This window comes from Struthio camelus, chromosome 7 (assembly GCF_040807025.1).
Source record: "Struthio camelus isolate bStrCam1 chromosome 7, bStrCam1.hap1, whole genome shotgun sequence".
Taxonomy (NCBI): domain Eukaryota; kingdom Metazoa; phylum Chordata; class Aves; order Struthioniformes; family Struthionidae; genus Struthio; species Struthio camelus.
The window spans coordinates 39,488,916-39,514,383 of NC_090948.1; the positions used below are offsets into that span (position 1 = coordinate 39,488,916).

The 25,468-nt window shown below is 56.3% G+C and overlaps 2 protein-coding genes across 6 annotated transcripts in view; one reads left to right on the top strand and one right to left on the bottom strand.

Annotated features, from left to right (window-relative positions):
• CDH23 (cadherin related 23) overlaps positions 1–25,468 on the bottom strand; it is a 227,241-nt gene that overhangs the window by 42,890 nt on the left and 158,883 nt on the right. For both annotated transcript variants that reach the window (XM_068950920.1, XM_068950919.1), the window contains exons 18-32: positions 21,682–21,754; positions 21,148–21,264; positions 19,628–19,740; positions 16,630–16,737; positions 14,515–14,704; positions 13,501–13,646; positions 12,912–13,131; positions 11,327–11,479; positions 10,051–10,164; positions 8,738–8,886; positions 2,592–2,652; positions 1,971–2,119; positions 814–949; positions 275–663; positions 83–184 (exon numbers count right to left, since the gene is read on the bottom strand). In XM_068950920.1, coding sequence (XP_068807021.1) covers positions 83–184; positions 275–663; positions 814–949; positions 1,971–2,119; positions 2,592–2,652; positions 8,738–8,886; positions 10,051–10,164; positions 11,327–11,479; positions 12,912–13,131; positions 13,501–13,646; positions 14,515–14,704; positions 16,630–16,737; positions 19,628–19,740; positions 21,148–21,264; positions 21,682–21,754 — 2,220 coding nt within the window. The remainder of the gene's footprint in view (positions 1–82; positions 185–274; positions 664–813; positions 950–1,970; positions 2,120–2,591; positions 2,653–8,737; positions 8,887–10,050; positions 10,165–11,326; positions 11,480–12,911; positions 13,132–13,500; positions 13,647–14,514; positions 14,705–16,629; positions 16,738–19,627; positions 19,741–21,147; positions 21,265–21,681; positions 21,755–25,468) is intronic.
• Positions 4,356–8,039, top strand: C7H10orf105 (chromosome 7 C10orf105 homolog). 4 transcript variants are annotated; one of them, XM_068950927.1, is made up of 3 exons: positions 4,884–4,899; positions 6,046–6,197; positions 6,783–8,039. In XM_068950927.1, exon 3 carries the CDS (start codon positions 6,788–6,790, stop codon positions 7,202–7,204), a length of 417 nt encoding a protein of 138 aa, XP_068807028.1. In that variant the 5' UTR covers positions 4,884–4,899; positions 6,046–6,197; positions 6,783–6,787; the 3' UTR covers positions 7,205–8,039. The 4 variants fall into 4 exon arrangements, with proteins under 4 accessions (XP_068807026.1, XP_068807028.1, XP_068807027.1 ...); XM_068950925.1 differs by lacking the exon at positions 6,046–6,197 and having other exon boundaries at positions 4,356–4,899; XM_068950926.1 differs by lacking the exon at positions 6,046–6,197 and having other exon boundaries at positions 4,893–4,967.

Below are 25,468 nucleotides of genomic sequence, written 5' to 3' on the forward strand. Positions count from 1 at the left end.
CCCGGGTTGGAAAAGTGCAGGGCAGGGGAAGTAGAAGATGTGGCAGAACTTGCTTGGGTGAGGAGCGTGAAGAGCTACTCACCACCGTCGAGTCAATCTTCGGCCCTCCATCATCGGCCACCACCGTCAAGGTATAGAAGTCTCCCTTCTCTCGATCCACCTGGCCTTTGACTGTGATCACACCCTGCCAGGACGAACAGCGGTGTTGACCACCAACACCTAACCCCTGCTAGACCACCGCACCGGTGGGGGGGACCAGCCTGTGGCTACTCACGGTGATCCCGTTGATTTTGAACAGGGAGAGTGCTTGGGCGTTGGTGTTGGGGTCAAACTTATAGGTGATCTGGTTGAGGTTGTCGATGGAGCGGGCCTGGACCCTCAGCACCTCGGAGCCCAGGGGGATGTTCTCCATGATGACGGCCTCGTAGCTGACGTTGGAGAACTGCACGGCCTCGTCCAGCTCGTTCAGGAGGCTCACGTAAACGCTGCAGAAGCCCTGGTTGTTGGGGGGTGCCTGGTCTGTGGCGGAAACGTTCATCAGGTAGCTGGTTTTGGTCTCATAGTCCAGGTACTCGATCGTTGTGATGAGGCCCGTGCTCTCGTCGATCTCAAACTTCCCTTCAGCACCCGACAGGATTTTGTAGCTCACCAGACCGCCATTCCCTGGGGCAAGAGAAGGAAACAACCGTTCAAACCGGGCTTCCCAAAGAGGCTGCCAATGTTAACACCATATCTCCCCCACGTCGGAGCCCCAGCGCCACAGAGGGATGGGGATGCTGGAGGAGATGCTCGTCGCTCGCCCCAGCTTCCTACCCGTGTCTCGGTCCGTCGCTCGGACCACGGCGACCGATGTCCCTATCCCGGCCGTCTCCCGCAGCCCCAGGCGGTTGTACTGCCGCTGGGTGAACACGGGCACCTCGTCGTTGACGTCCTCCACGTACACTATCACCTGCAAAACCCCCCGGAGAGACCACGGGTGAGCCGGGCACGTGCTCACAGCCTGTTCTCAGCCAGAAATGGCTGAGCAAGAGCCTTAAACCTGGTCAATCCTTTGCTGACCAGCGGTAGAAATAGGATGAATATTAATTACTGACTGCTTTAGGATCCCCTACTCAAAACCTGGCAATCAGAGATCCTGCAATGCAGAACCACTGATGACTCAACGGGAAATTTTGCCACAAGTTCATGGTCTGCTCTCATGTGCAGGTCAAGCCGCATTTTCTCCCCCTCCCCAGGGAACATCCCTTCTCCTCCTGGCTTTCTACTTCATGTTGGAGCCGTGGGCACGTGGCACTCGGCCAGAGTCCCCGATGAACTCAGAGGGTCTAAAAATAGATGCAGAGCCTGTAGCGATGCTGCTAGAGGGATGGGACACGAGATGAAGGTTCATGGGAATCCCTCCTCGAGGAAGTTGCTGTATCGCTGCTAATTATCATCACCAGGTCCTGTTTCACTGAAATACACGGCTGGCCGCACGAGGCCGTGTCCAGCAGGCTCAAGCGTCGGTGCCTTCCCCGGCTGCAAGCACGGGGGCGGCAGGGAGACGCCGAGCTTTCTGACAGCAGAATTCACAAGGAAAAGGGAAAAATCTGCCCAAGCCAGCTCCACACCCATGCCTTCGGGGCCAGCCCCGGCTCTTCCTCCCAGCGCCCGGCAGCCGAGCTGCTGGAGCCAGCCGAGCAGGACTCCCTCCGGCAGCCGCTGCCCTTCCACTTAGCAGCCTAATTACGCTACAAAATGTCACAGGAAAAAAGAAAAGAAAAGAAAAAAAAAAAAAGCCCTATTCTCCACCCACAAGCAGCCCCCGGAGAATTTCCGTCAGCATTTCCATGCCAGGTCTCTCGAACTTCCTGCACGCCTGCCTCTGCTCAGCACGGGGTGGAAAGTACGGCCTTTTTGATGCGACATCCCGAATATTAGGCATTAACGCCTCCCCGCCAGGCGCCCACGCCGTGCCGGGGTGTCCGTACCCTCACAGAGCTCCTCATGGGCCCCTGCTCGGTGTTGTAGGCCTCCACCTCCAGCACGTGAGAGGAGTTTTGCTCTCGGTCCAAGGGCCGCAAGCCTCGCATCACCAACCCGCTGCTGGGATCCATCCGAAAGTTGTTGTGCTCGTTCCCTGCCGGGGCGAAAAACAGAGAAACGCGGGCTGCCGGCTGCTGCTCCCTCGGGGCTGCCCTGCACCGCGCACGGGGACCCCAACACAGCGATGCCGATGGGGCGGCAAGAGGCCGAGGCTGGGTGTAGCGACACTGGAAGCTGCAAAAACCGCCCTCGCCTCCCCCCCGCCACCCAGCCGTGGGGACAGCCTTGGTGGCATCTGTCAAGCTGATACGTGCCAGAGGCGTGGGAGAGGAGAGCAAGCGGCGCCTACAGTATCCCGCCACCTCGGTCTGGATACGGCAGCATCAGCTGGACCGCCAAGGATGGACTACCCCCTGGTGATTACCCCGGTGCCGAACGGCCAGTTTTGTTTGGGGGGTGAGGGAAGCGTCCCTGTTGGCTGCATGGTGCACCACGAAGGAAGGAGGGCGGCTTGCGGCAACGCGCTGACCCGTGAACGCCCGGGGCCAAGAGGCTGCTGCACTCACCCTTGACTATCCTGTACCACACTCTCCCGTTAATGCCTTCATCCGCATCCGTGGCTTTCACCTTTGCAAGGAAAGAAGAAAGCAAGCAGTGAGGGGCAGAGATTTGGAGACAAGTGACAAACGCTCCCAGCCGGGGCAGGCTCGAGGACGGGCCTCCTCTTCCTCGGTGCAGCGCGGCAGGGAGCTTATGAACAGCAAACCAAAGACAGCGACGTCCCCTCAGCGCTCGTGGACTCATTGGCTAAAACGTTTGCTGCTCCAAGAGCGCACTGGAGAGTGCCGGGCGGATCCAGGCACCTCCAGCAGCCAAGGGAAAAGCAGCCAGAGAAGAAAAGCAGCAAACCCCAGCCCTGTGCACGCATTCCTTCCCCTCTCCAACGCCCGGGCCGAGGGCTATTTTGCAACAGCCAGTGTTGTGTTTTTCCGTCTGACTCACCCAGAAGTCAGTACAGCTTGGCTAACAGCGGCTGGAGACCGGTCACAGGCAGCAGGGCTAACAGGCTCAGGAGCCCTCAACTTCCAGGTTGCCTGCTCCAACTGGCCGAGGGCTAGAGCCGAGCCTGAGGACCATGCCGTGAAGTCTGTGAGCGAGCGCCCCGGCGGAGAGGCATCTCCGTCAGTCCTGCCCCGTGCGCTGATGCTTGCACCAGCGTACAACGCCAGCAGACATCCCGCTGGCTGAGGCACCCCGAGACAGACACCTTCTCCCGGGCAGGCGGATGGAGACTTACAGCTTCCAGGTTTATCATACGCAACCTCACGGGAGGAGGACGACCCACCTCCAGGCTAGTGCAAGAGCAGACACCTGGGTCTATTCGCTTTGACAGCTTAGAGAGCCAGACTGCGTGCATTTACCCTTTCTTACAACGCCTCTGCAAGGTATGGGAAGGTCAACCAGAAAAGCAACCTATGTAAAAAACACCAAAGGAAACATAAACGCAATGTGCTTAGCGATCCCTCGTGTTCTGGATGCTCATCTGAGCGTTGCAAGAGCCCCAGCAGCCGAGGAGAGCACCCCTCAGCTGCGATGCACTGCACGGTCCGCGCATGTATAAAACAAGCCATTGTGCAGGAGGTATCAAAGCCCACAACCGACAGCTCCCTATTGCAAGGAGCTGCCGCCTAGTTCCCAAGGAAGCTTGACACAATGGTCCCCTCTGGTGTCTCCGCACAACATTGCAGGGCTTGTCTCTGCAAAACCTCCCCAGCAGCTGCCGGCCGGGGCAGCTGGGGAGCGGGAAGGCACCGGGGGCTGGAACAAGCACAGGGCCCGAGCTTCCTCCCCAGCTGGACTCAAGGCCCTGCTCGCCTCCTGTTTCCCCGCTGCCCACAAAAGATCCAAGTGCCAAGCGCAGCAGTTGCTGTTTGTGAATCATCTGGGCGAGAACTCAGGAAACGGCTGGAGCTTTATTTCTGAGCGAGTTTCCCCCAGGGAAGCGGGCACTCAGCTGCGTCGTCTGGCTACAAATATTGCTCAGCAGTTTCCTTTCGCCAGGTGTGGGTTTACACCCGGACCTACCAGCAGGGCATGAGCGAGGGTTTGTGGCAACAGCCCCAGATGAAGCAGGAACCGGGGAGGCAATTTATAGGGCCTCAGGTTAACGCCCTGGGCTGGCTTTCACCCACAACTCGAAACAACATTTGCAGGAGCTGCAGGTGCTCAGTGCTCCTGAAAAGCAGCTTTGGGATGCTGCTGTCTGCTCCCCAGCAGGGTCTGACACCCAAGCGCACCAGCTGCCTTGGCCCGGGGACGCCAGCCTGCCGCGTGCCCCCGCTCCCTCCGTAGCAGAGCGATCGGGCTGGGCAGGTGATGCGCCGGGGCAGCAGCGGCGCAAGGGCAGCCCGGAGGAAGACCGTTCTTTGCAGCTTTGCGTGCCGTTCCCTGCCCCGCCGTGCGCGGAAAAACGCGTCTTGAGGACACCAAAGGGGAGGGTTTTCCTGGCCCCTTCGGGCTTGCTGAACGAAGCGTGGACCGTACTCTGCCTTAGTCTCCTGATAAAGGCAAAGCTTTACTCCGGAAAGCTTGAAAACTGCCCGGGAAGGTCTGCGGGGCTCCCTCCCTGCTTTTCTGACGGTTGCCAGCTTCGGAAAGCCAGGTCTCCTTGCTTTCCGTGGGTGCCAGCCAGAGCGCCGCGCTGGCGGGTGAGGTTGCGGCACGGGGGGCTGGAGGCGCTGAAATCCGACGGGCGACGCGCGGGTCGGACGGCCCGTCCGGAGCCGGGCAGAACGATTTAACTGGGCGGCAACGGGCCGCGCTGGTGCAGCAGAGCCCTGGGTGCCGCCCCGTCCTGCGGGGCCGGCTGGAAAGGTGAGCTGGGCTCTTTCTGACGTCTCTGCACAAAAGATAACATCTGCCAGGGCTACTTTATCCTCCAGGTAGTAAAAGATTGGGGGGGGGGGGTCTGGCAAGAAAAAGCTTTTTGCAGGCTGCCTTTAAAGTGACGACCAGAGCCGGGTCAGAAAAGCATTGGGATGGGGGGAAAAGAGGAAGAAAACCGCTGGGAGCTTGGAGCAGGAGGGTCGGGCCGGGGACCCAGCGGCCGGCCGCAGACCGTACCATTGGCGCTTCCCGCAGGGGCAGCTCGCTCCCGTCGTCCCTTACCCTCCGAAAAGGAGGAGGGGGCCGGCGGGCGGCGGCGGGAGAGGCGGCCGGGCGGGAGGAGAGAAGCTGCTGCCCTCGTCCCCGCGGCCGCCCGGAGAGCAGGCTCTGGCGTAAGCGGGACGACTGAGGGCGGCGGGGAAAGCCGGGGAGCGGCAGGGCTCCTTCTCGTCCGAGCCGCGGTACGTGCGCAGCAACCGTTCCTTTGCAGAGTTGTGCAAAAAGGGGGAGCGAGAGCCTGTGGGGCCCCAAGCGGCCGGCCTGGGGCAGGCGGCACCCGGCACGGGCGTGCAACCACGCCGCTCTCCTCCTCGCGCGCCACGCTGTTTTCGGCAGCTTTCCCCTCCGTAGAGGAAGCCTGTGGCTTGGGGAAGGATGCGGGGATGGGGGTGGTGGGGGGAAGACTCCGTTCCCCATCCGAAAGGACAGCCGGGAGCTTGGCAGGCAGTCGCAGCCGTGCCCAAGAGGGCCCCCAGGAGGGGCGCCAGGTCCCCACGCCACGTCCGTCCCGGGGAAGGGAGCCCTCGTCCCGTGGGGTGCCGCCGCTCCTCGTCCCGGCCCTTTCCTGCCCTAAGACCCTTGCGCAAAGCGGCATGGCCCATCTCGGTTCGAGAAGTCCTTAACTTCCGAGCACTCGGCTTTGCAGCCGCTGTCGTGCTGGTTCAGCGCTGTGTCCGGCAGCGAGCGAAGCTTGTCTCGCGCTGTGCAGCATCGCGCCTTTCACAGGGCTCATCTCTGTCGGGGCATCTCGTGGTTTCCGCTTAGCAACCCAAGACAGGTAGCCGGTGTCTCCGCCATCCTTTTCGGAGTGTTTAAACAGCGTTGCGTCTGCCTGGTTTGGCCCCCAACGTACAGGCTGAGGCTCGGCTGCTCCCTGTGAACGCCAAGGGCCGGGCCCAGCCGCTGAGGGTTTTTGGAGCAATATTTCCAGAGCCCTCGTCTTTGGGCTGGGGAGCAGCTGGCCTCTAGCAGACAGAGGAGAGGACAGTGGCCATCACAGGGCTTCGGTAAGCACTTTCAGTAGTAGTAGACTTAGCCCCTTCCGGAAAAAAAAAAAGTGGCAACACTGGTGAAATACCACAGCTCGCTTGGGCGGACGATCAACAAACTATCCATTTTCTTTGGGAGACTGGGAATTATCCAAAAAAAAAAAACAACTCAAAAAACGGAAGTCACATTTGGTGAAGGTACGTTTCCGATGACCACAAAAGCCTCTTCCCATGGGCAGAGCAGAACCAAAACCCAGCGACTTGGGGGGATGATTTTGAAGCTTGGCTGGTATTAAATTATTTGTCACCCCAAAAGCTTCATACAATGTGCGTGTTTCCTACGCCCGCCAGCACTGGAGCCTTGGTACCACGCATGCTAGTTTTCTCCGTCAGAGGGTTTTGCACATTAGTTTGGTGCAGATGTAACTCCCACCTTGGTGCTTTACCCGGTGGCCAAGCAGACGGACACCTTCTGCCAGCCTGTGCACAGAAAACATGGCTGGTGGCGCCTAGGACCAAGACAAAAAGTCGGGTTGGACAGAGGGTGGGTGTCTGCGCAACCTCTAAACGGCGATCATCTGTGTGGCTTCCTCTGCACTGCAGGAAAGATGAGCACGGAAGACGCTGCCAACGGGACCTCTCCCGCCCCCACCCTCCTTGGCTTTCTGGTTTCAACCACTGAGCTGGTGCCACCGGGTGCCGCATCGCTGGAGAAGGCAGACCCGCTGCCTATCATCATCGCGCTCATCTGCATCTTCCTCCTCTTGGCCAGCTGCCTCGTCTTCGTCGCCCTCTGCAAGCCTGCAGCCCTGGACGGGTCCCGCTACGGGCCGCGCGAGTGTATGCCCTACCACGCCGAGGACGCCAGCGAGCCCCAGCTGCGGCTCTGGAAGCGCCTGGGCTCCCTGCGCCGCTCCATCAGCAGCTTCCGCAGGAGCCGGCCCGTCTCCCAGAGCCAGCACGCCTGCCCCAGGAGACCCCCCGCCCGCCACGACTGGGACTTCATGGAGTCCACCAAAATGTGACCCTGCGGCTCAGCTCCGGGGCGATCGCCAGCCAGACTCCTTTCTGCAGAAGGAGCAGAAGTAGCACAAGCAGTTGCATTAGTTTGGGAGTCTTCCCCCGACTGCACGGGGGAAGAGAGCATCGTACGAGAGGAGTTCAGACCCAGCTCCCTCCTCAGGCTGTCCCTGGTGACCGCTGGGCTGAAGCTAGAGCTCCCGCCTTCCAAAAATGAGCTTGTAGTCACCGTCCAGGAGCGAGTGAGACACCGCCCGGCCATGCAAACCGCACCACGCCGCAACCCATCTCTGCTGCTTTGGGAAACAAAGCGGCATGAGGAGGCTGCGCCGTTCCGGCTCCGAAAGAGCCCAGCGCTCTTGCTTGGGGGTTTGCTAGAGGGGGGAACACCGAAGGCCTGACTCCAGATCGGGAGCCCTCGTGTCCGCCGCGTGCAGCTAGCGAAACGCTCTCCAAAGCTCTCTAATTTGCACTCCCTGTAAAAAAGCACTAGTCTTTACTAGAGAGAGACAAATAAATGACATTTCTAACGGTGCTTTGAGTTTCTAACATTGGCACCTCGCCCTTTTGAGCCGCCGAGGTGCTCGCCTGCCGGCTGCGGAGGCTGGCCGGGAGGGAACGCGAGATTTCGGTACTGTGCTTTTCTCTAGTTTTCCCTTTCTTGGTGCATTTCTGCATTCATTCTTTTAGCTGCCTCAGCCCCGAGCTGAGACCGAGATTGGAAAAAAGAGCCCCGAGACTGTCCTGCTGGGATAACGGGCCGGGTGGCACACGGGGAACGTGTCCCCGTGGCCGGGCTGACGCGCGCCCGCCGCCGCGTAGCACCCGTGCCCCGGCGCAGGGTGTCAGGCTTGGGTATCAGGCTCAGGTTTTTCTCCATTACTCCTGCCGTACGGAGCGGCCAAACCTTCGTTAGGCCAGGTGAAAGGCTCCTTTCTCCTCTCTGCAGCGACGCGCGGCGCCCCGGCCAGAGCCGGGGACAAAGCTGCCCCTTTCCCCGCGCCGGCAGAGGCATTCGAGGCACCGGCAGCCTTCCCAGCGCGCTCTGCAAAGAAGCCTTTGGCGCCCGCTCCAGCAAAGCTGCCGGTCTGAAGCGAAGCTGGAAGCCCTCGGCGGCGGGGTGAATACCCCCATTCAGGCGGCCCTCACTGAGCCATTCAGCCCCGCCGACGGCTCGCTCAAAGGGGAACAAAAATGAAAACAAGAGCCCAAACTCTTGTTCTCACTCCATTTTTTCCCCCCCGCCCTGCTCAGAGCTTGTTTGCATGCGCTCGCTCACCTCCCCCTTGGAAACGGGGCTCTGTCCTCTCGCAGCCCCGGCCCCACCGCCAGCAAGGCTGCCCGCAGCCCCATCGGAGCAGCTCTGCTCAGCGTCCTCCTCCCTCCCCGCAGAAAGCACGGCTTTACACCCAGGCGGAGAGGAAACCTCTGCCCTTGCAGCGCGCCCAGCTGGCAGCCGGGGCCCGGAGACCCCGGGAAGGCGCCCCCCGCCTCCCCTTCGCCCGCTGACGGGCCCCCGGTCAAAGAGAGTCACGTGCCTGCACGATGCTGCTGGCCGCCGGGATGTCCTCCGGCACGCCGACCTCGTAGCTGCTCTGAAGGAAGATGGGTCGGTTGTCGTTGACATCCAGGACAGTGATGTACACGGTGGCAGTCCCGGTCCGCCTGTTCCCGGTGGGGCCGTTGTCTGCACAGGAGAGACAGCGGAGGGGAGGTTGGGTGTAGTCACCTCCAGCTCCTGTTTGCGCAGATGGTGCGCATGGCTGGTGCACCTCCATCAGCATTACACCTCTCCTTGGTTAAAAGCTGCCTGTTTCACCAAAAGGGGGTCACAGGCAGGGGGTTCCCAGCGCTAATTCAGGCCACAGCCCCAAGGACGGCCAGTGGACCATTAAAAGACGTGGTCCCTCACGTGCTGCGACCAAGACATCACCAAGTAGACAGCAATGACTGAAAATAACAGGATTGAAATTTCCAAAGTAACAACCTCAGCCCCTACAGAGAGGTGGTGCGGGCCTCTGGTCAGCTGTGACTTGCCCCTGGCAAACAACAAAAGCCCTGAGCAGTTTTCTGTAGGCCAGCTCAGCGCACAGCCACTTGCCCCAAAGGGCAGCTGGACTGGCTGATCTGCAGTAGAAGGAAGTGGCAGGGCAGCTCTTGGTTTTGCCACAAAGAAGGAGACACGGGAAGCACGTGTTATTCATTTTGGTTTTTCAAACATGGGCAGGACGGGCCCATCACCGCTTTGGACCTGACCCCGAACAGCGCCCACCGCAGAGCCCACGGCACCAGCACCACCTGCTTTCCCCGGCGGGGTCAGCTCCCTCCGGGCAGCTCTGTGCTCCCAGGCAGTCTCACCCAGCCACTTATTTCTCCGCTCACAATGAACCTCTAAGTCTTCTGCAAACAAGCGCATCATTATAAGGCTCTAGGGACGATGGCCAAGACGTGCTGGCACGCCGACCCGTTGCCCATGCCAGGTGGCTCTGGATTAATTGGCAGTCACTGAGCCAAGGCCTGCCATGGCATTCGGGGGACGATCCTGCTGCGCCAGCGGCGCTCGGAGGAGGTTCCCCTGGGACAGGACAGAGCCTCTCGGGGAAATGTTGTCCTTCTCGCCTCCTCCAGGGCAAAGGGGAAGTCCAGGGCTGAACCAGCCCGCGGGGCGAATTTATTGTCTGCAACAGTCATGGTGGAACCGAGACATATTAATGCGCGTGGGTTGTGAAATGCTAACAGCAAACACAAGCTCTGGTTTAGAGGGCGCTTCAAAGGTCACCGCTTTTCTGTTGTGCCTCGCAGGCAGCTCAGCGCGGCGGCAGTCCCCCAGAGAGCGCAGGAAAACCCTCACCGATGGCCTCCAGGATCAGCGTGTACGACGCCGTCGTCTCCCTGTCGAGACTCACGACTGTCCTGACCACCCCGTCTCTGAAGCCGACGCTGAATTTGCCATCCTGGTTTCCACCTGCAGAGAAGGACCAGGACAAGTCTAGCCATCGCCAACACGTAATGTCTCCTTTGCAAAGCAAGCCGGCCTCCAAAGCTCAGGGGCGACCAGCTCATCCCATGAGCGCGAAGCACCACTGGATCTCCCCATCCCACGTGTCTGGATGCAGGGACAAAGCCCCAGGCTGCAGAAGATGTGACAACCGGGCGCTGCTCTTGGCCCCGCCAAGGAAACCACAGGCGCTCAGCCCATCTGCACCCTCTTGCAGAAATGAGGCGTTTTGCACGTTTGCAAGCCAGACAAGTTTCGCAAGGAGAGGTCGTGTCTCTTAACAGGCGAAGCCTCCCTGACGCAAAAGCAGGCAGACCGCCTTCCCTCTGCCTCGCCACATGCCGCATCGGCCTCCCCGCGCAGGCAAGGAGCGCAATTACGGGAAAAGCCGCATCACGTGAAAGACAGATCGTTTCCTGGATGCTCCAGCAGAAAACGGGGGTAATTTCTTATTGTGGCCTGTGGTGTCTGTGGGAGAACACGCACCTTTTCTCCGGGGGGGTGGGGGCTGGAGGGGCCGCGAGCTCAAACAGAGGACGGCTCTGCCGTGACACCGCTGCTAAATGCCACACGCGCGCTTTGCAAGTCAAAGCGGGGCGAGGGGGATCCCCCGTCCTGCCGCCACAGGTGTGCACGAGCCGGCCGGTTGGCCCGGGGGGATTTCTGCCCATCTGCCGCTCGCCCCGGGGTACCGACAAATACCCGCCCTCGGGACCAGCGAAGCCACTGCCACAACACATTTTTTTCTGCAGGAAGTGCCAGGGCACTTGCATCTCCTCACTTGGGGCACTCAAAGGTCCTTTCCACGGCCAGGTTCCCTCCTGCTGAGGACCCACACGCTCGTGTTACGGAGGCATGCGCTGCCCACGCCTCCTTCGTCTAGATGAGGCATAGGCAACGCTCAGCCTCAAACAGTTTTGTAAGGCGTCATAGGAAAATGCATGCAAATCAGCCTGGCGAAACACGGGCAGAACGAAAAGGCCTGCTGGCAGGCTGATTCGCATGAGTTTTACCCATGCTGCTCTGCACCGGGAGTTTGGAGACACACCGGCACGGAGCGGTGCTTCCTGCTGCACCTGACCTAGCAGCGCCGCTGGGCAAAACCAGGGGTTCGGGAGGGATTCTGTACCCGTGATGAAGTAGCTGAGCTCAGCGTTCAGTCCAACGTCGGCATCCGTGCAGTTGAGCCGGACCACCTTGAAATCCCGGGCCACGTTTTCGGGTAGTGACACGTTGTAGACAGCTGGGAAGAAGGTGGGGTTCTCGTCGTTCACATCCAGAACTGAAACAGAGAGCAGAGCTGAGCGCCCCCCCCGGAGTTACCTGGCCTTCTGAAAATGCCTGGTTGGCACCTTGGGGCTCTCAGAAACATCCTCTTGCTGCTCTGAGCTTCCCAGCGAATCCTCTGCTCACTGTTACCCACTATCCATGTGGGCAGCAAGCTTGGAGACCAACCACAGGGACCGGTCCCCAAGGCTGTAGCCGGCATTTGGTTGCCTCTGGTGCATACAGCTCCCCACATCCAAAAAAACCCCTGCATAACTGTTTCAAACATGAGCTTTTAGCTATCAACTCTGCTGGGAGTTTGCAACACAAGTAGTAATGCTGTTCGTTACAGAGCAGGTGGGACCTGGGCAAGTAAAACCTATGGAGCTCCCCATTCAAGGTAGAAGAAAATCTGGGGCTTAAATTTAAGATCAGTATTTCCTGCTGTATGGCAGAGGGCTCTGGAGCTACAGAATCAGATACTTTTAATTTCAAACACAGCCCTGAGGAAAAGCCAGGGTCATTTCATTTCCAGTGCTTATCCTGGATGCTAGGCTCAAGTAAAGCCACTAAATAGAATTACATCCAAGTAAAGATAGGCCACATAATATGGGTCCAGCTCTGAAATTAGGATCGCGTGAGCTGCCCAGATGCAAATCACGTGTTGAAGGAAAAGTCTGGGTAAAAAGGCAGGCCAAAAGGAGCAGAAATACTGGAGAGGGGGCACTGGAGGAAAGCAGGCACACAATTCAAGGTCCCTACCAAGACCATGGTGCTTTCCCCATCTCTGTGCTCTGCTCGCACTCTTAGCAAGCTGAACCCTTCTTGCCAAGACGTGAAGTGCGTGGGCATGGCCGTGCAACGGGCTGCCCTTTCTACTCTCCATGGCATACAAGAACAGACATGACAGGTCGCACCATACATCCATCCGACTCGTTAACTAGTCTCCTATACTAACTAGGAACTCAAAACGTGTAGGAAGGGACAGGACAACTCATGGAGAAGTTGTCCATGAAACAGCACCATGGAGAGATAGTTTCTAGGTGATGAGGACCGGACGACCCTGCTTCCAGCAGCTGGGGCTTTCAGATGTGCTGGGCTAGAGCTGCACGTGGACTGCTGTCTTTAACAGCCACCTCTCCTGCGTGGAGATTTTCCTAGTCCCTTTCCAAATCAGTTTTGCCCTGGAGCAATGAGTGAAAACGCATGGTGTGAAAAAGTAGTTCCTTTGGTTTCATCCCTCCCCTTAATACTTTTGGGTCCCTCTTTCTTGGTTACTGAGATGTTTTTCTCAGTTATCATTCCCTCTCCACCTCTCCACCTCACATCTCCCTCCCTGAGCAGACGGGTTCCTATCGCCCGCTGCTTCTGCAGCGAAGCAGCCGCCCCTCAGGACTGCAGAGGGCTCTGCGGGCTGGCAGGGCTTTGGGCAGAGTTTGCACACCCACCTTTGACAGTCAGGGTGCTGGTGGAGCTTTTCGAGGGCACGCCGGCATCGCTGGCCACCACACGGAGGTAGTACTCGGAGATCCTCTCCCTGTCCAGCACCGCGGTGGAGTTGATGAGCCCGCTGCTGCTGTTGATGAGGAAGTCCATGCGGGGCATGCCCACCTGCATGCGGTAGGTCACTTGCCCGTTTGGACCCTCGTCCAAGTCGATGGCTACTACCTGGTGGAGAGAGCAGAGGGAAGGGATGAGCACGGGGCAGGCAGACTTCACCAGCCGCCGAGCCTGGCTCTCGTCTCCTTGCTGCTGAAAATTGCACAGTATGTAAGCTCTGCACACTTCTTTGTCCCCTGGTGGGACATGGGCTGGGCTGAAGATGGACAAGATGCTGGGCTGAAGCAAAGGGGCCTCCAGGAGTCCCTCTGGCCCGTGACGTGTGATGCAGGGACGTGGGCCGAAGCAGGCTAGGAGGAACAGTTTCTCAGGGGAAGGGGCTCCCTTTCCAGAAGGGCTCCAGCCCCGGGCAGTGACCGCCACGAGACCAGCACTATGTCCACCGCAGCAGGGAGGTGCTGGGAGAGCCACACTCACTTGGAAGACGGAGGAGCCCACAGGAAGGCCCTCGGCGATCTCGGCGACGAAGGGCAGGTTCTGGAAAGTGGGGTCGTTGTCGTTCAGGTCCAGCAGGTTGACAAAGACCGTGGCGCTGCTGGTAGCTCGTAAGGGTGGCCTCCCGCCTGCAGAGTCCAGGAACATAGCAGGGTTTTGACGTTAATGCCGCCAGCCGTTTCCACCACTGGGGAGTGGGGCAGCATGGGGCCAGCCCCATCGAGGTGTTGACTTGGCCACGCTGCCCTGGCTAGCTTTAGTCTCTCCCTCCCTCCCTCTCGCTCTCTCCTTTTTTTTTTTTAAGATAATATTTTCAGAGGAAAATATATTTTATGACCACGTCCCAAGGACTAGTTGTCCTATGTCCTGAGTTAAACATTCACGTCTCCGTGCTGTGGCCCCTGCAACCTACACACAGCCACAGCGAGAGTCTCTATCAAAACGTGCTGCTCACACGCAAAGGCCACTTAGTTTGTTTTTAAACTGCAAAACGCAAAGAATTGTCTCCTTAGCGAAGACAATTTTGAGGGTGAGCTTCCACCTTCTAATCACACTTGTCCGGGCTGGTGAAGAAACTATCAAGTTCTTATTTTGACGGTCTGTGGTTTGTTTTAGCAGACGGTTTCAACCTTCAAACATTTTTTCCTCAAAAACACCTTTAGAAATTATGCTCAAAACAGGAAAAAGATACATTTCACCTCATCGTAAGAAAGGTATCAGGCTGAGAAAAAATAAAGCTTAATATGTAAAAAGCCACCAGCAAGGGAAAGCAGAGGGTGAGAAGGGAAACGCTTGCATAACCTGAACCACAACCTTTTCTGGACCAGCCTAGCTACGTCCGAGCAGCAGCGGCACACGATAACACATGAGAATCGCCAGCGCCCCAGCCCAGCGGGCGAGAGGCCGCAGGAACGAGCCACCGACGCGGGCACGGCTCACGCGTCCAGGCAGGAAAGGAACTGGGGGCAAGCGGAGCGGGCCCAGAGGGGCACTTACAGTCTGTGACCGACACCACGATCTTGCGCATGAGCTCCGCTTCCTGGGGGTTGGGGTTCTCGCGGTCCAGCACGACGCCGGTGGTGCGGATCTTCCCCGTGGTGCTGTTGAGGCTGTAGAACTTGTTGGGGGGCCGGATGCTGTAGACCACGGTGCCGTTCTCTGCCAGGTCCGGGTCCACGGCCACCACCTGCGCGGACACAACATAAAGGTCGACGGGGACTGGGACAACAACCAGCAAAAATTAAAGCTGAGCTGCAGGAAGAAAAAACTGGAAGCCCATGAGCAATGCTGCAGAAGGACCTGAGGCTCCCACGGTGCACAGCCGTGCAGCTTTACTGGTGTCTAACTGCAGGGCTGAGCTCACGTGACGGGCTTTCCCATCTTAGGAGAGGAAGAAGTTCTCTTTCCAGCTGTCTAGTTTCATGCAACTTGCACAGATTTTGTATTTCACTGAAACTGGCCAACAAGCCCAGAAGCTACCGGCACGGAAAGAGATGCAAACGCCCAGCCATCCCACAAGGCTTGCTTTCTCTTTTTAAATAAAGCTAGCTAGAAAATAAGCACCCTTAAGAAAAATAACATAAATGAAGCAGAGAGGCATGCTAAAGAACTTGTGCTGCGGCACAGAAAACATTAAAAATAATTCATTTTAGGAATTCTCCCTCATACCAGACATTTACTGTTTCATTTTTCTTCCTATGGCATTTTTAATTGCGGGGAACAGCTACATTAAAAAAAAAATATGTTACACTTGTAACTTTCACAGCTCCTGCTGCTTGTCCCTCAGCTGAATTTCTATTGCACTGGTGACATAATAATTATTTTCCCAGCAACTAATTGCAATGTCAAACACAAGATGACTTCAACTGGGCAATAAGCAGCAGGACTAGTGACATGCGGAAGAGAGAAAAACCGTGTTGCATGCAAAACAGATGTCCTTATTTGGGGGGGGGGGGGGGAAATGGAGGAGGAAGAGGCTGGAACCGGCTGGCCGGAGCTGTTCTTCCAGGGCTTCCTCCGTCTCCTGCTCCCTCCCCTGGGGCCAAGGCTTTGCTACAAGACTTTCCTTTGCCTCTCCACTTCTTTTCTTTTTCAGTCTTCCCCATTCAATGATTTTTATGGATCTCTTTGCTTTCCCCCTCATTTGCTTTCTGTTTCAGGCCCCTCCAGGCCACCGGTGCCACTGGATCATTTTGCAAATCCAAAACGAGAACCCGGCCCTTGCTGCTCAAAACCTCTTCATAATAGAGCAGCTCCCAGCAGGCTCGTAGTCCTGGACGGTCTGCGGCCGGCCGCGCTCTGCCCGACGGGCCAAGCTATTTCACAGGATGGCCCTGGGAGCCCACCTGAGCGGAGCGTCAGGCAAAGGCAGTGGTAGCCAGCACGCCACCAAACGTGACCGCCAGCGTTTTGACGTGAAAAAAAAAAAAAAAAAAAGCATCTGCGAGGGCAGAGGAGTTTGCATGTAGGAACGCTCACCATTGCTAACTAACACCACAATCCCTTAACAGAGCAGGGAATTTACAGCGGAGCAGCCTTGGAGCTGCCCGCCCTGCTCAGGCATCCACCGGCTTCGTCACACGCTTGCCCAGCAGACGCGCAGGACGGTGCCTGGTCGGAGCTAATAACCATTTAACATCAGGGGCGACTGACGGGTTCCCGGCGTGAGACAAGCAAACAATGCGATTGCTGCGCTCGGGGCAGCGGTGTTTAATTGATTTGCGGTCCTTTCCACAAAGGGGCTGTTTAACTCCGTGACTTACAGCGCAAAGATTTCCTGTTTTTGTGGATGAAAGGAAGAGACTTTCAGAGTAACTGCTGCCCGTGCCATGCCAAATGCAGCAAAAGCCATGGAAATGAGCCTGGCAGGAGCCTGTCCGTCCTGGGAGAGTGCCAGGGGTGCAGGCAGGAGGGAAATGCGGTCAGCGCGGCCGCAGGCTCAGCAGCGGGCCCACATGGAGGCACCTGGTGGTACAACAGCACCCCAAATCCCACCAGGCTCCTCCAAGTGACAGCAAGCCTTCGTTTGAACAGCCCCTCCGAAAGCAAACCCTGCGTTAAATTGGTTCCTTTGTCTTTCGCGGTTCGCAGGCTGCGTTCCCGTGCACGTACCGTGGTGACATCTGAGTTGGGGGGAGTCATTTCCACCAGGTTAATGAAGTACGGCTCATCTTTCCACGTGGGATAATTATCATTGATGTCCAGCAGCGTGATGTTCACCTGAGAGAAAGAAAATAAGCACAGTCACTGCAGTGAACATCAGCTCAGCTGCCTGCAAGGTGGCAAGAGTGCTCTGATTATCAGTGCCAGAGGGATACGGGCTGACAGGTGCCAGCAGTGGTCCCTCTGCCTTTCCTCTGAAGCCACACCACCAATAGGGTCACAGGTGGCCACCTGGCTGTCCTGGTAGCTGGCTCCCAAGCGGTGGGTAGAGCTCACAGGATTTGCTTTGGAAATGCCAGTCCTTGTTTATGGCAGAAGAGAAAGGGTTTCTCCCAGGAAAGCTGTTGGGATCATGTCAAGCATCTACTGCTCGATGCCCAAGATCTCCCCAAAGGGATACGGGTTTGCAGGGTGGGTCACATTGTTGGGGCTGGACAAATACCGAGGCACTGATTTACTGTGCAAATTCTTACTCTCATCGAATCAAGTTCAGTTTTATGCCACTGTTATTCCGTACACCCTTTAAAATCATTGTTTCCCAACTATCAGAATTAACCGAGGAGGAGAGACTTTGGGACTCCTCTGAAATTCCTAGAGCCGTGGATGTGGATGGTCGGAGTCCAGTTCTCAAGCCTACCAAAAACCAAGTATATGCTCCCAGGTAGCTAACGGGCTGCTCACTGTACAAGCTTTAAGGCTGTTAACCACATTTCCAAACGCTTTCTGAGGAGCACAAGTGTGCATGGCTCTTTGGAGATGTAGCATGGGACATGGGACCTGTCGTGGATGCTAATGCCTCCCACTTATCCCTGTATTTGCAGAGGGAAAGGAGCTGCACGCTCGGGCTCGCTTTGCTCTGGGGATGCTGCACGGCTGCTCGCAGTCCTTCAGACAAACCAGGCTGAAATGCTGGTGCCACCCCGTGGCAGAAGAGGCGAATTTGGAGAGCACGGTCCCCAGTGCTGATTCTTGAGCCCAGCCGCCAGGGTGGCCTTCAGGCAAGGTCAGCGGCCCACCTGTACCCCGAGCACCCCAGGGGCTTGTCCATCACCTGAGGACTTAAAAGCATGATTATCGTGAACCGCGGCTGCAGCGCTGCCTCATGGCAGCGAGGATGGGGAAGGCCTCAGGAGGACTATTGTCTGAAGCAGGTTTGCTCTTTTTCATGCTCTCAGGCCCAGTTTAACACCCAAGCTTATACCCATAGGCCCTGCCTTATCTCAGACAACTGTGGAGTAAGTTGGCTTTTCTCAGAGCGTGCATTCAACCTGGGGATCCCGGGGAGGGACATCTTTCCTCTCCCACAATGCCGCCCGTGGACAGAAGGGTCCCTTGCATCTCAAGCAAGTGATCTGACCGCTGGCTTCTTGCTCCCTCTCTCTGTCCTGGCGTGATCAGAAATCTACCCAGTACCCAAGGAAAAGTTAAAACTGTGAAGGAGAGGCATTTGCCAATAGCAATTCATTTCACTGAAAGCTTTCCTGGTCTGCTCTCCTAGACACGTGAACGCCAGTACCTCTGATCTCCAAAGCAATCACAAGCATCCTATTCACAGAATATGAAACACTATTAGTTGAAGCCCAGCTATACACACGTCATACAGGGACCCCGGGCACCTGGACCCTTACTCCCAGCTCAAATGTTAATATAGGGAATGGCTCTGAGTCCCAGCTATATGTTCCTGCTAGTGACAGCAGGCAAACTTTTAATCAGCCACCAACTTCCCATGAGGTTTTAAGGTTCTTTGACTACAGATACTTTCTAGGAAGTTATTATGTAGGTTTTTATTTTTCCTTCTCTAATTGCAGTCTCTGTTACAGAGGACTTTTTCCCTCCTTTTAACAAAGCTTTTAGGAGAACATCCTCTCTTCTGAAGCCCCAAAGGCAACCTGGCATCCTCCAGGCCGCACCACTTTGCCCAGCCAGGGCTGTAACGTGTCTCTGGGAGATTCAATAAGAAGCTTCTAGTTTCCTGTTAGGATATATACGCTTCCCTCCGGCCCTCGGCACTGGTGACAATTATTTCAGTGAACTCTTCAGCACAATCACAGTATTTCTCTGCATCGCTCTGTTGCCTGGGATATCTCTTCTGCAATCAAACCAAGGATCCCAGGAGAAAGAAACCCCAAACGCTATGATATGTTCAAACTGGCATGGTGCCATGAGCAGCGAGAGACTGATCCCTGGCTTCTGGCTTACTTTTCTTCCAAAGACTCTTACAAACCCTTTGCAAAGCTCTTTCAAACAATAGGTGGAATGTAAAAGCTGTACAGACAGGTACCTCTTTCCTGAGGTCTGTGAAGGGCAAGGCAATCCTATTGCCAGAAGGTTTAAATCTGCTGTACAATGGCCTCCACCTCCACTGGAACTTTCTGAGAAGCCCAGGAATCAAAAGTAGGTTGGAAACCCTTGATCCAGGCAGTATTTGAATAGCAGTCATCAGGAATAACTAAGCACTCCTGCAGGTCTCCAACCAAGCATTTTCTCAAGAGGCATTAACAGAGGGAGCCTTGCAGAGGGTGGAATGGGTACGTGCTCCCACGTGCACACACTGAAACGGACACAGAAGGCACTGGAAGATCAAGTGGCTCCGAGGTGAACGGCTTGTCAGGAAAGGCAGCCTGATTTCCAGTTTTAAATATCCTAATCGTGCCTGGACAGTCATTCTGCAAGGACTGTGAGCAGAGGTAGAGACAGCCCCAAGGGCAGATACCACCAGCTGCTCTTTACTTGCACTCACAAGCAACACTAAACGCTGTTAGCAAATGCAGCTGAATTCTTTGGTAGCTGAGTGCCTCGGACGAAGACCGTTCGAAGGCTGAAGCAGGCTGACACCAGAGCTCATACTAGCCCCTGGGTAGTACCAGTCCCAGAATCGCTCCCCTTGCCAACCACCACCGCGAGGAAATCCGAGGTCCAGCTAGAAAGGAGGAGAGGATACACTCACCATAGCAATGCCCGTCTTCTGGTAATGGCCCACACCTCCATCCACTGCCCGGACAATGAGGATATATTCAGATTTGGCCTCTCGGTCCAGTAAAGAAGTTGTTGTGATTTCCCCTGCAGCCACAGGAAAACGAGAGGGACTAGAGGTGTCATAGGGTGACTTCTCACCCAAGGCATGGGGAACAGGAGCAAGTGTGACACTCGAAAATGGAGAGCAGATCCTTCACAAATGGGCCCCCCCCTTCTGATTCAGTTGCAAACTGATGGCTGGGATGTCCTGGGACATCCCTGAGCTGAATGCTTCTGCACTACTCTTCCTAAGGGCAAAACGACACATGTGGGATTTGCAGTGGGCCGCTTCCAAAAGGCCTGTTAGACTACCAGGATGGTGATGCCAAGCTCACTGGAGGGAACAAATTGGTCCCATCCTCAGTGGTGACAGTGCCACAAGACCACGGACACAACCGCACTTCAGTAGGGGGTGTCCTTCCCATCACCTCCAGCGTTGGCTGCACTTGGCTAATGAAACTGTCCCGTCTTTCTCTCCTGGCCCTCTGCTCCCTCCCCTCTACCTCCTAGCCACTGAAAGGTGAGGAACGTGGACCATGCCTCACCACAGCGGGACTTGGATGGGATGTGAAGAGCTCACCCACAAAGCGATCGGAGGGGAAAAATTAATCTCGGTAAGAGAAATTTGTAAGGTTAAAGGTCTTCTTAAAATATATTTGCCTCCAAACTTTTGTGGCACCGATTAATTCACAGGCTGAAAGAATTAATCACAGGAAAAAAATTTAAGTGTGCATGTGTCGTAATGATGGATCTGTTCTGTCCACGAAATTACATCCAATTAAGCACACCTTTACAGGGCAGGTTCAGCTGCCCTGAATTGGCAAAGCACAGAGATAACACCAAACTTCTTAAAGGCCTTGGGACACACGGATCCCTCCTTCCTTCTTTCCTTTCCAAGGCATCAGTGTGAGCTTAACCTTGGGATGCTATATGGGCAAAAGGAGTTCTCCGCTTTCAACAGGTATGCACACAGCTTTGTAGGAAAGTGCCCTCAGCCTCTGAGCAGGTTTTTGCAGACCTCGTGTTTCCTCCGCCTCTCCAGGGTGGGGAACCGGCTGCAACGCCCGGCCGCTACCCCTCACTCCTGCCCAGGGCGAACCCAAGGGTGCCAGCAAGCACAGGTGGGCAGCAGCAGCTCCTTGGCTAACACAAGTGCTTGCAGCCAAAAAACGATAGCCTTTTCTCAGGCTTCACTCCCACGAGGAACCGAGCGGCTGCTGGTGCCTCTCCCCACAACTTTCACCGCCGCCAAGCAAATCCTGCTGCCTGAAATCTAGGCAATGAATCCCTTAAATTGTATTTCTCCTAAGCAGACAGCTCAGGAGAGAGAGGAGAGAAGGGCAGGGGAAAGGGTAAGGGTGAAAGAGGAAAAAGGACGGGGAAGAATACAGGAGGGAAGGCAGGAGAGGGACCAAGTGAAAGGGGAACCGCCAGGCTGAGCGCGGAGGCTACCTGAACGAGCGTTGATCCGAAAGTGAGAGGACCCTTCCAGCGAGTAGATAATTGACTCCTGCCCATATTCCCTGGACCGGTCCATATCGGTGGCGTTCAGGAACAGCACCGTAGCGCCTGCCGGGGAGATGGACATGAGGGGTGGGCAGAGGGGTGGCCCCTTCTCCCCGCTCCTGCTGCAGCTCCGTACCCAGCCCCGGTGTGCCACGGGGTCTAGGGAGCCCAGGCTGGCTAGGAAGCAGCCAGGCTTCCCGGGTTATTTGTGCTGTTCTGGTGGCACGCGCAGAGAAGGGCTCGAGCGCTACCCATACGCACTCTGTCTAAGTGCAATTTATCTGTGCGCTGAGACCTGGGCGTCCAGGCAAGCGGCACTCGCTCTTGCTCTTGTCACTCTCAGCCTTGTTTCCTAGGAGATTATGAAACTCTGCCAGGTCTTTGGGCTTTCCTCCTCTTTCCCCCCAAAAGCTGTCAGCTAGACCATTACGGCTCCAAGATCCCCAAACAGGAGAAACAGCAAGGGCACGTTTCCCGTACCTGCCATAATGTCCTCCATGACGGTTATGACGTAGGACGGCTTGCTGAACGTGGGCGGGTTGTCGTTTTCATCCTGAAGCAATGAAAAAGTTTAAGATGCCGGTTTGGAAAAAGACAAAATGACCGAGGAGCTGCAAAACACTGCCATGGGCTGGGGACACTCCTGGACCGCTCTGCCTCAAGACATCAGCGAGAGGGAAGGTGGCCTGAGGGTTAAGGCACAGAGGAGGAGGAACCGCAGGTCTGAGCACAGACTACGACCATCCAAGAAAGCCAGAAAACACCTCCTCCATCTCCTGTCTCCAGGTCCTGCTCAGCACAAGCCCGTGGCAGGAAGCGCAGGCACGCCGACCGCACGTCCCTGGGGATGAGCTGGTTCGGCTCCTCGCGCCACGCGGACAGAAGGCACCGGCAAAGCCCAGCCCAGCCACCCCGCGTCCCTGTCCCCCACCTCAGCAATGAGGAGCATGCGTTTTGCAAAGTGGCCAGCTCTGCCAGCACCAGCGCTAGCAGGGAGCCTGCCTCCAGCAAGGAGACTTCTTGGTCTACCACTTATGACCCGAACGTTGGCTGCTCTGAGCTGCTCGAATGGTGCAAAGCGACTGAAGCAGGAAGGACAGTCTGGCCACAAATACCTTTGGGGGTTGTACCCTTCGGCTGCAGGGAGACAACAGCAGGGCTCCTCCTCCCCGCTGCCCCTCTGGTTTGTGCCTGCCCCAGCAAAGAGGTTCGCAGGGAGGCTCAAGGTCTCTGCTGAGCACTGCAGCTCTGGGAAAGCAGCAGCTTTTCGCTCTTGTTTTTTTTCTGACTTTTTTCTGAGCGATGATTTTGGGGCCCAGTACAGGGGACTGGGTGAGAGACTGAGGCACAGAGTGGCCTCCTGTGATTTAACCACGTTCAATTCAAGTAGATCTGAGGAAACCCTGCTACCTCCTCCCCACTATTTGCTGGGAAGCATTTTATGGGCTGTTTGTCCTTCCACCGCAGAGCTCCAGAAAGACACAAACATTGCTGTAAGCAAAGCAGTGTCCAGGATAAACCTGCTCCATCCTCTTAAGAGCTGCGCACAGATGGCTTATTCCTATGGGTCGCACCAGACTGGCATTGAGTTATGCCCCCCGTGTTCAAAGCGAAGGCGGCTTTTCCCTACCTATGGGCTCTGGGGACCAACCGAGGCTCTGTTCTGCTCCTCCCTTGCGGATGAAAAGATGTTTTATTTCTTTAAATACAAACAGAGCCAGCTAGCTGGCACTGCAGGGGAAGCAGTGGAAATCGCACTGCCCGCAAGTGCTTGAGCACATGCCGAGTAAGTAAACCCTTACAAAGATAGGCTTTTTTCATCCACTTTTGTTTAGCTGTAGGAATTGTATGGGTATTTGCAGAGAGCAGGTACAGCATTTTCCGAGGGGAGGACTGGTTTGCATATCAACATGCTCCCTTGAAGCTCATCTCTGCCAGAGACTATGGCTGTCCTGGTGAAACCGGTCAGGAGCAATCGCTTGAAACGTTCCTCACAACGGATTTAGGGACTAGTTAAAGCTCCCCCAGAAGGGCTTTAAATGCTGTTTAAATAATGTTAAGAATCAGCCTTAAATGAACCAAACCCAACAGCCTACGGAGCGAAGGATGGAGCCACCACAACATTAAAACATCGCTATGGACTTTGCCATTTTCTTGGGGCTGCTCCGGAGACGCCTTCTACCTAGAGCCTGCTGATGGGCTCGCAGGCTCAGCTGCTCCTGCTGCCACTGAACTTGATATTTGAGGCAATTTCACGTGCCAACGATGCCCATCGTACTGTAATTAAACTGCCATCCTCTGCTGTCTTTGCCGGAAGCAGGTGGTCTTTAATCAGCCTTTGCATCACCCGGCTTTCCACCGCGGCTTCCTTGGATGGTAATGAGGAAATTGTCTGCTGCCCGTGCACCGTCCATCTTCACAGAGCGCGGCTGCTAGCTGGGTCGGGGTGATCGTCCAAGGGCCAGTGGTCCAGGCCGGATGGACACAAGCCAGAACCTAAGCTGTGCTGCTACATTAGTGGCCTGAGTTAATAAGCCGGCACCCGGCACCACCATGGCCCGGTAAGCTGGCCTTTGGGGAGGCACGGGCTAGACATCTGGCCAGCTCCCCATCTGGACAGAGCTGGATCGCACCTGCCTGCAAAGTGTCCTTCGAGAAATAAATCCCTCTTCAAGGAGACCAAACTCCAAAGCTTTCCACCACCCCCCAGCGCCGCCAGCGAGAGGATCCAACGCACGGCCTATCGGAGAGGACATCCGGCCAGCGGCGTCAGCCTCCGAGCTCACCGCCTCCGGCTCGCTGACTTCTGCAAGAACAGCTTAGCGTGGTCTCCAGGTCCACAGCCCTCCTCCCCAAAGCTGCGACCCTTCGGCTAAGAGAGCATCCTGCTGTCTTCAGAGGTACTGGGCGGCCGGTAACTGCTAACTGGTAACCGGTCCACCCTGGCATACGCCAGGAGTTGCTGGCTCATCGCAGCAAACAGTGCCAGCGGCAGGGCGCGAGGCAGAAACGTATTAGCGGCGATGTTTCCCCGGATCCTGGCGTCGCGCTCGCTATTAGTTCTAATTCAGCGGCTCCCTCTACAAAAGCTTATTGTCCCCTAATGGGAAATGTACAAGGCGAGTTTGACTTTATTAAAAACCAACAACCAAAGGACGAAAAAAATTATCGCCCTCCAACGCTCCCTCTCGTACTGCCTCTCCGCATCTTTTTTCCTGACGTGCCATTGCGAAACACTTCCTCCTACTCATTTTCTTCCTCTCTGTTTTTTGAGGGTTTTTTTTTTTTTTCTAGTTGAGAGAAATTCCCCCTTTTGGTTGAGAGTGGAGAAAGTGACAGCTACTTAAAAACCACCAGTGTACAAAACCAACTAGAAGGAGATGACCTTTTCAAGAGTAGTCTTTAGACAGATGTGATTATACTGACTGAAGGACAGCGTGGAAAGAACCTATTTAGCCACCGCTAAGCCCCTCTTGCCTTGCCGTATTCCTCACTCTCCCAAGTATTTCGAGGACTGCTTGGTCCTGGAGCTGCAGGAGAGGTGTGCTCATGGGACGTGGTTCCCATCCTACAGCGGCGCTCACTTCATCTTCCGGCTTGCAGACTGACATGACTGCCAGCCTGGCTTAGATCAGATCCCAGCGAGACTGACGGGTTATCAAGCAAACTGTCTCCATCGCTGATATCCCCCTCCAGCCTTTCTCCAGCCACAGCGTTCCTCAAAGTGATGATCTGATCTAATCTTCCTGTGCAACAGAGAGATGCTTTACCTCTCCCAGCAGCAGCCCCTTTCTCGAGGGGGTTTGCACCTGTGCCAGTGCACAAAGCGCGCAGCAAAGCACGTGGAAAGTGCCAATGCGCATTTGATATTCATGTCAGACTCGACGCTCTCTGCTTTCAGGCACCTTTAGGTCTTGGAGGGGGCAATGGGGAGGGAGGAAGAGGAGAAGATCCTCCACTAATCCTCTCCAGCTCGGCAGCGCTGGAGACAAATGAAGTCGTTCTCCTGTCAGGTAGCTGCTTCCTTCGCCAGCCACTTTGATCCCCACATGCCGCAAGCTGCTGGCAGGGTCTCCTCCAGGGGAATGCAGAGCAGAGTTTGAAGGGGGAACCTGAGCGGCCGGATTTGCTTCTCCAAATGAACGGCCCTTTTGCCAAGGCTCGCTCCACCCGTCCCGCGGCTCCCACCGAGAACGGTTCACAGGCTGCAGCTCCTCAGTCGCAGAGGGCGGCTGGCTGCCAGCTCTTCGCTCCCAGGCTCCCGAGA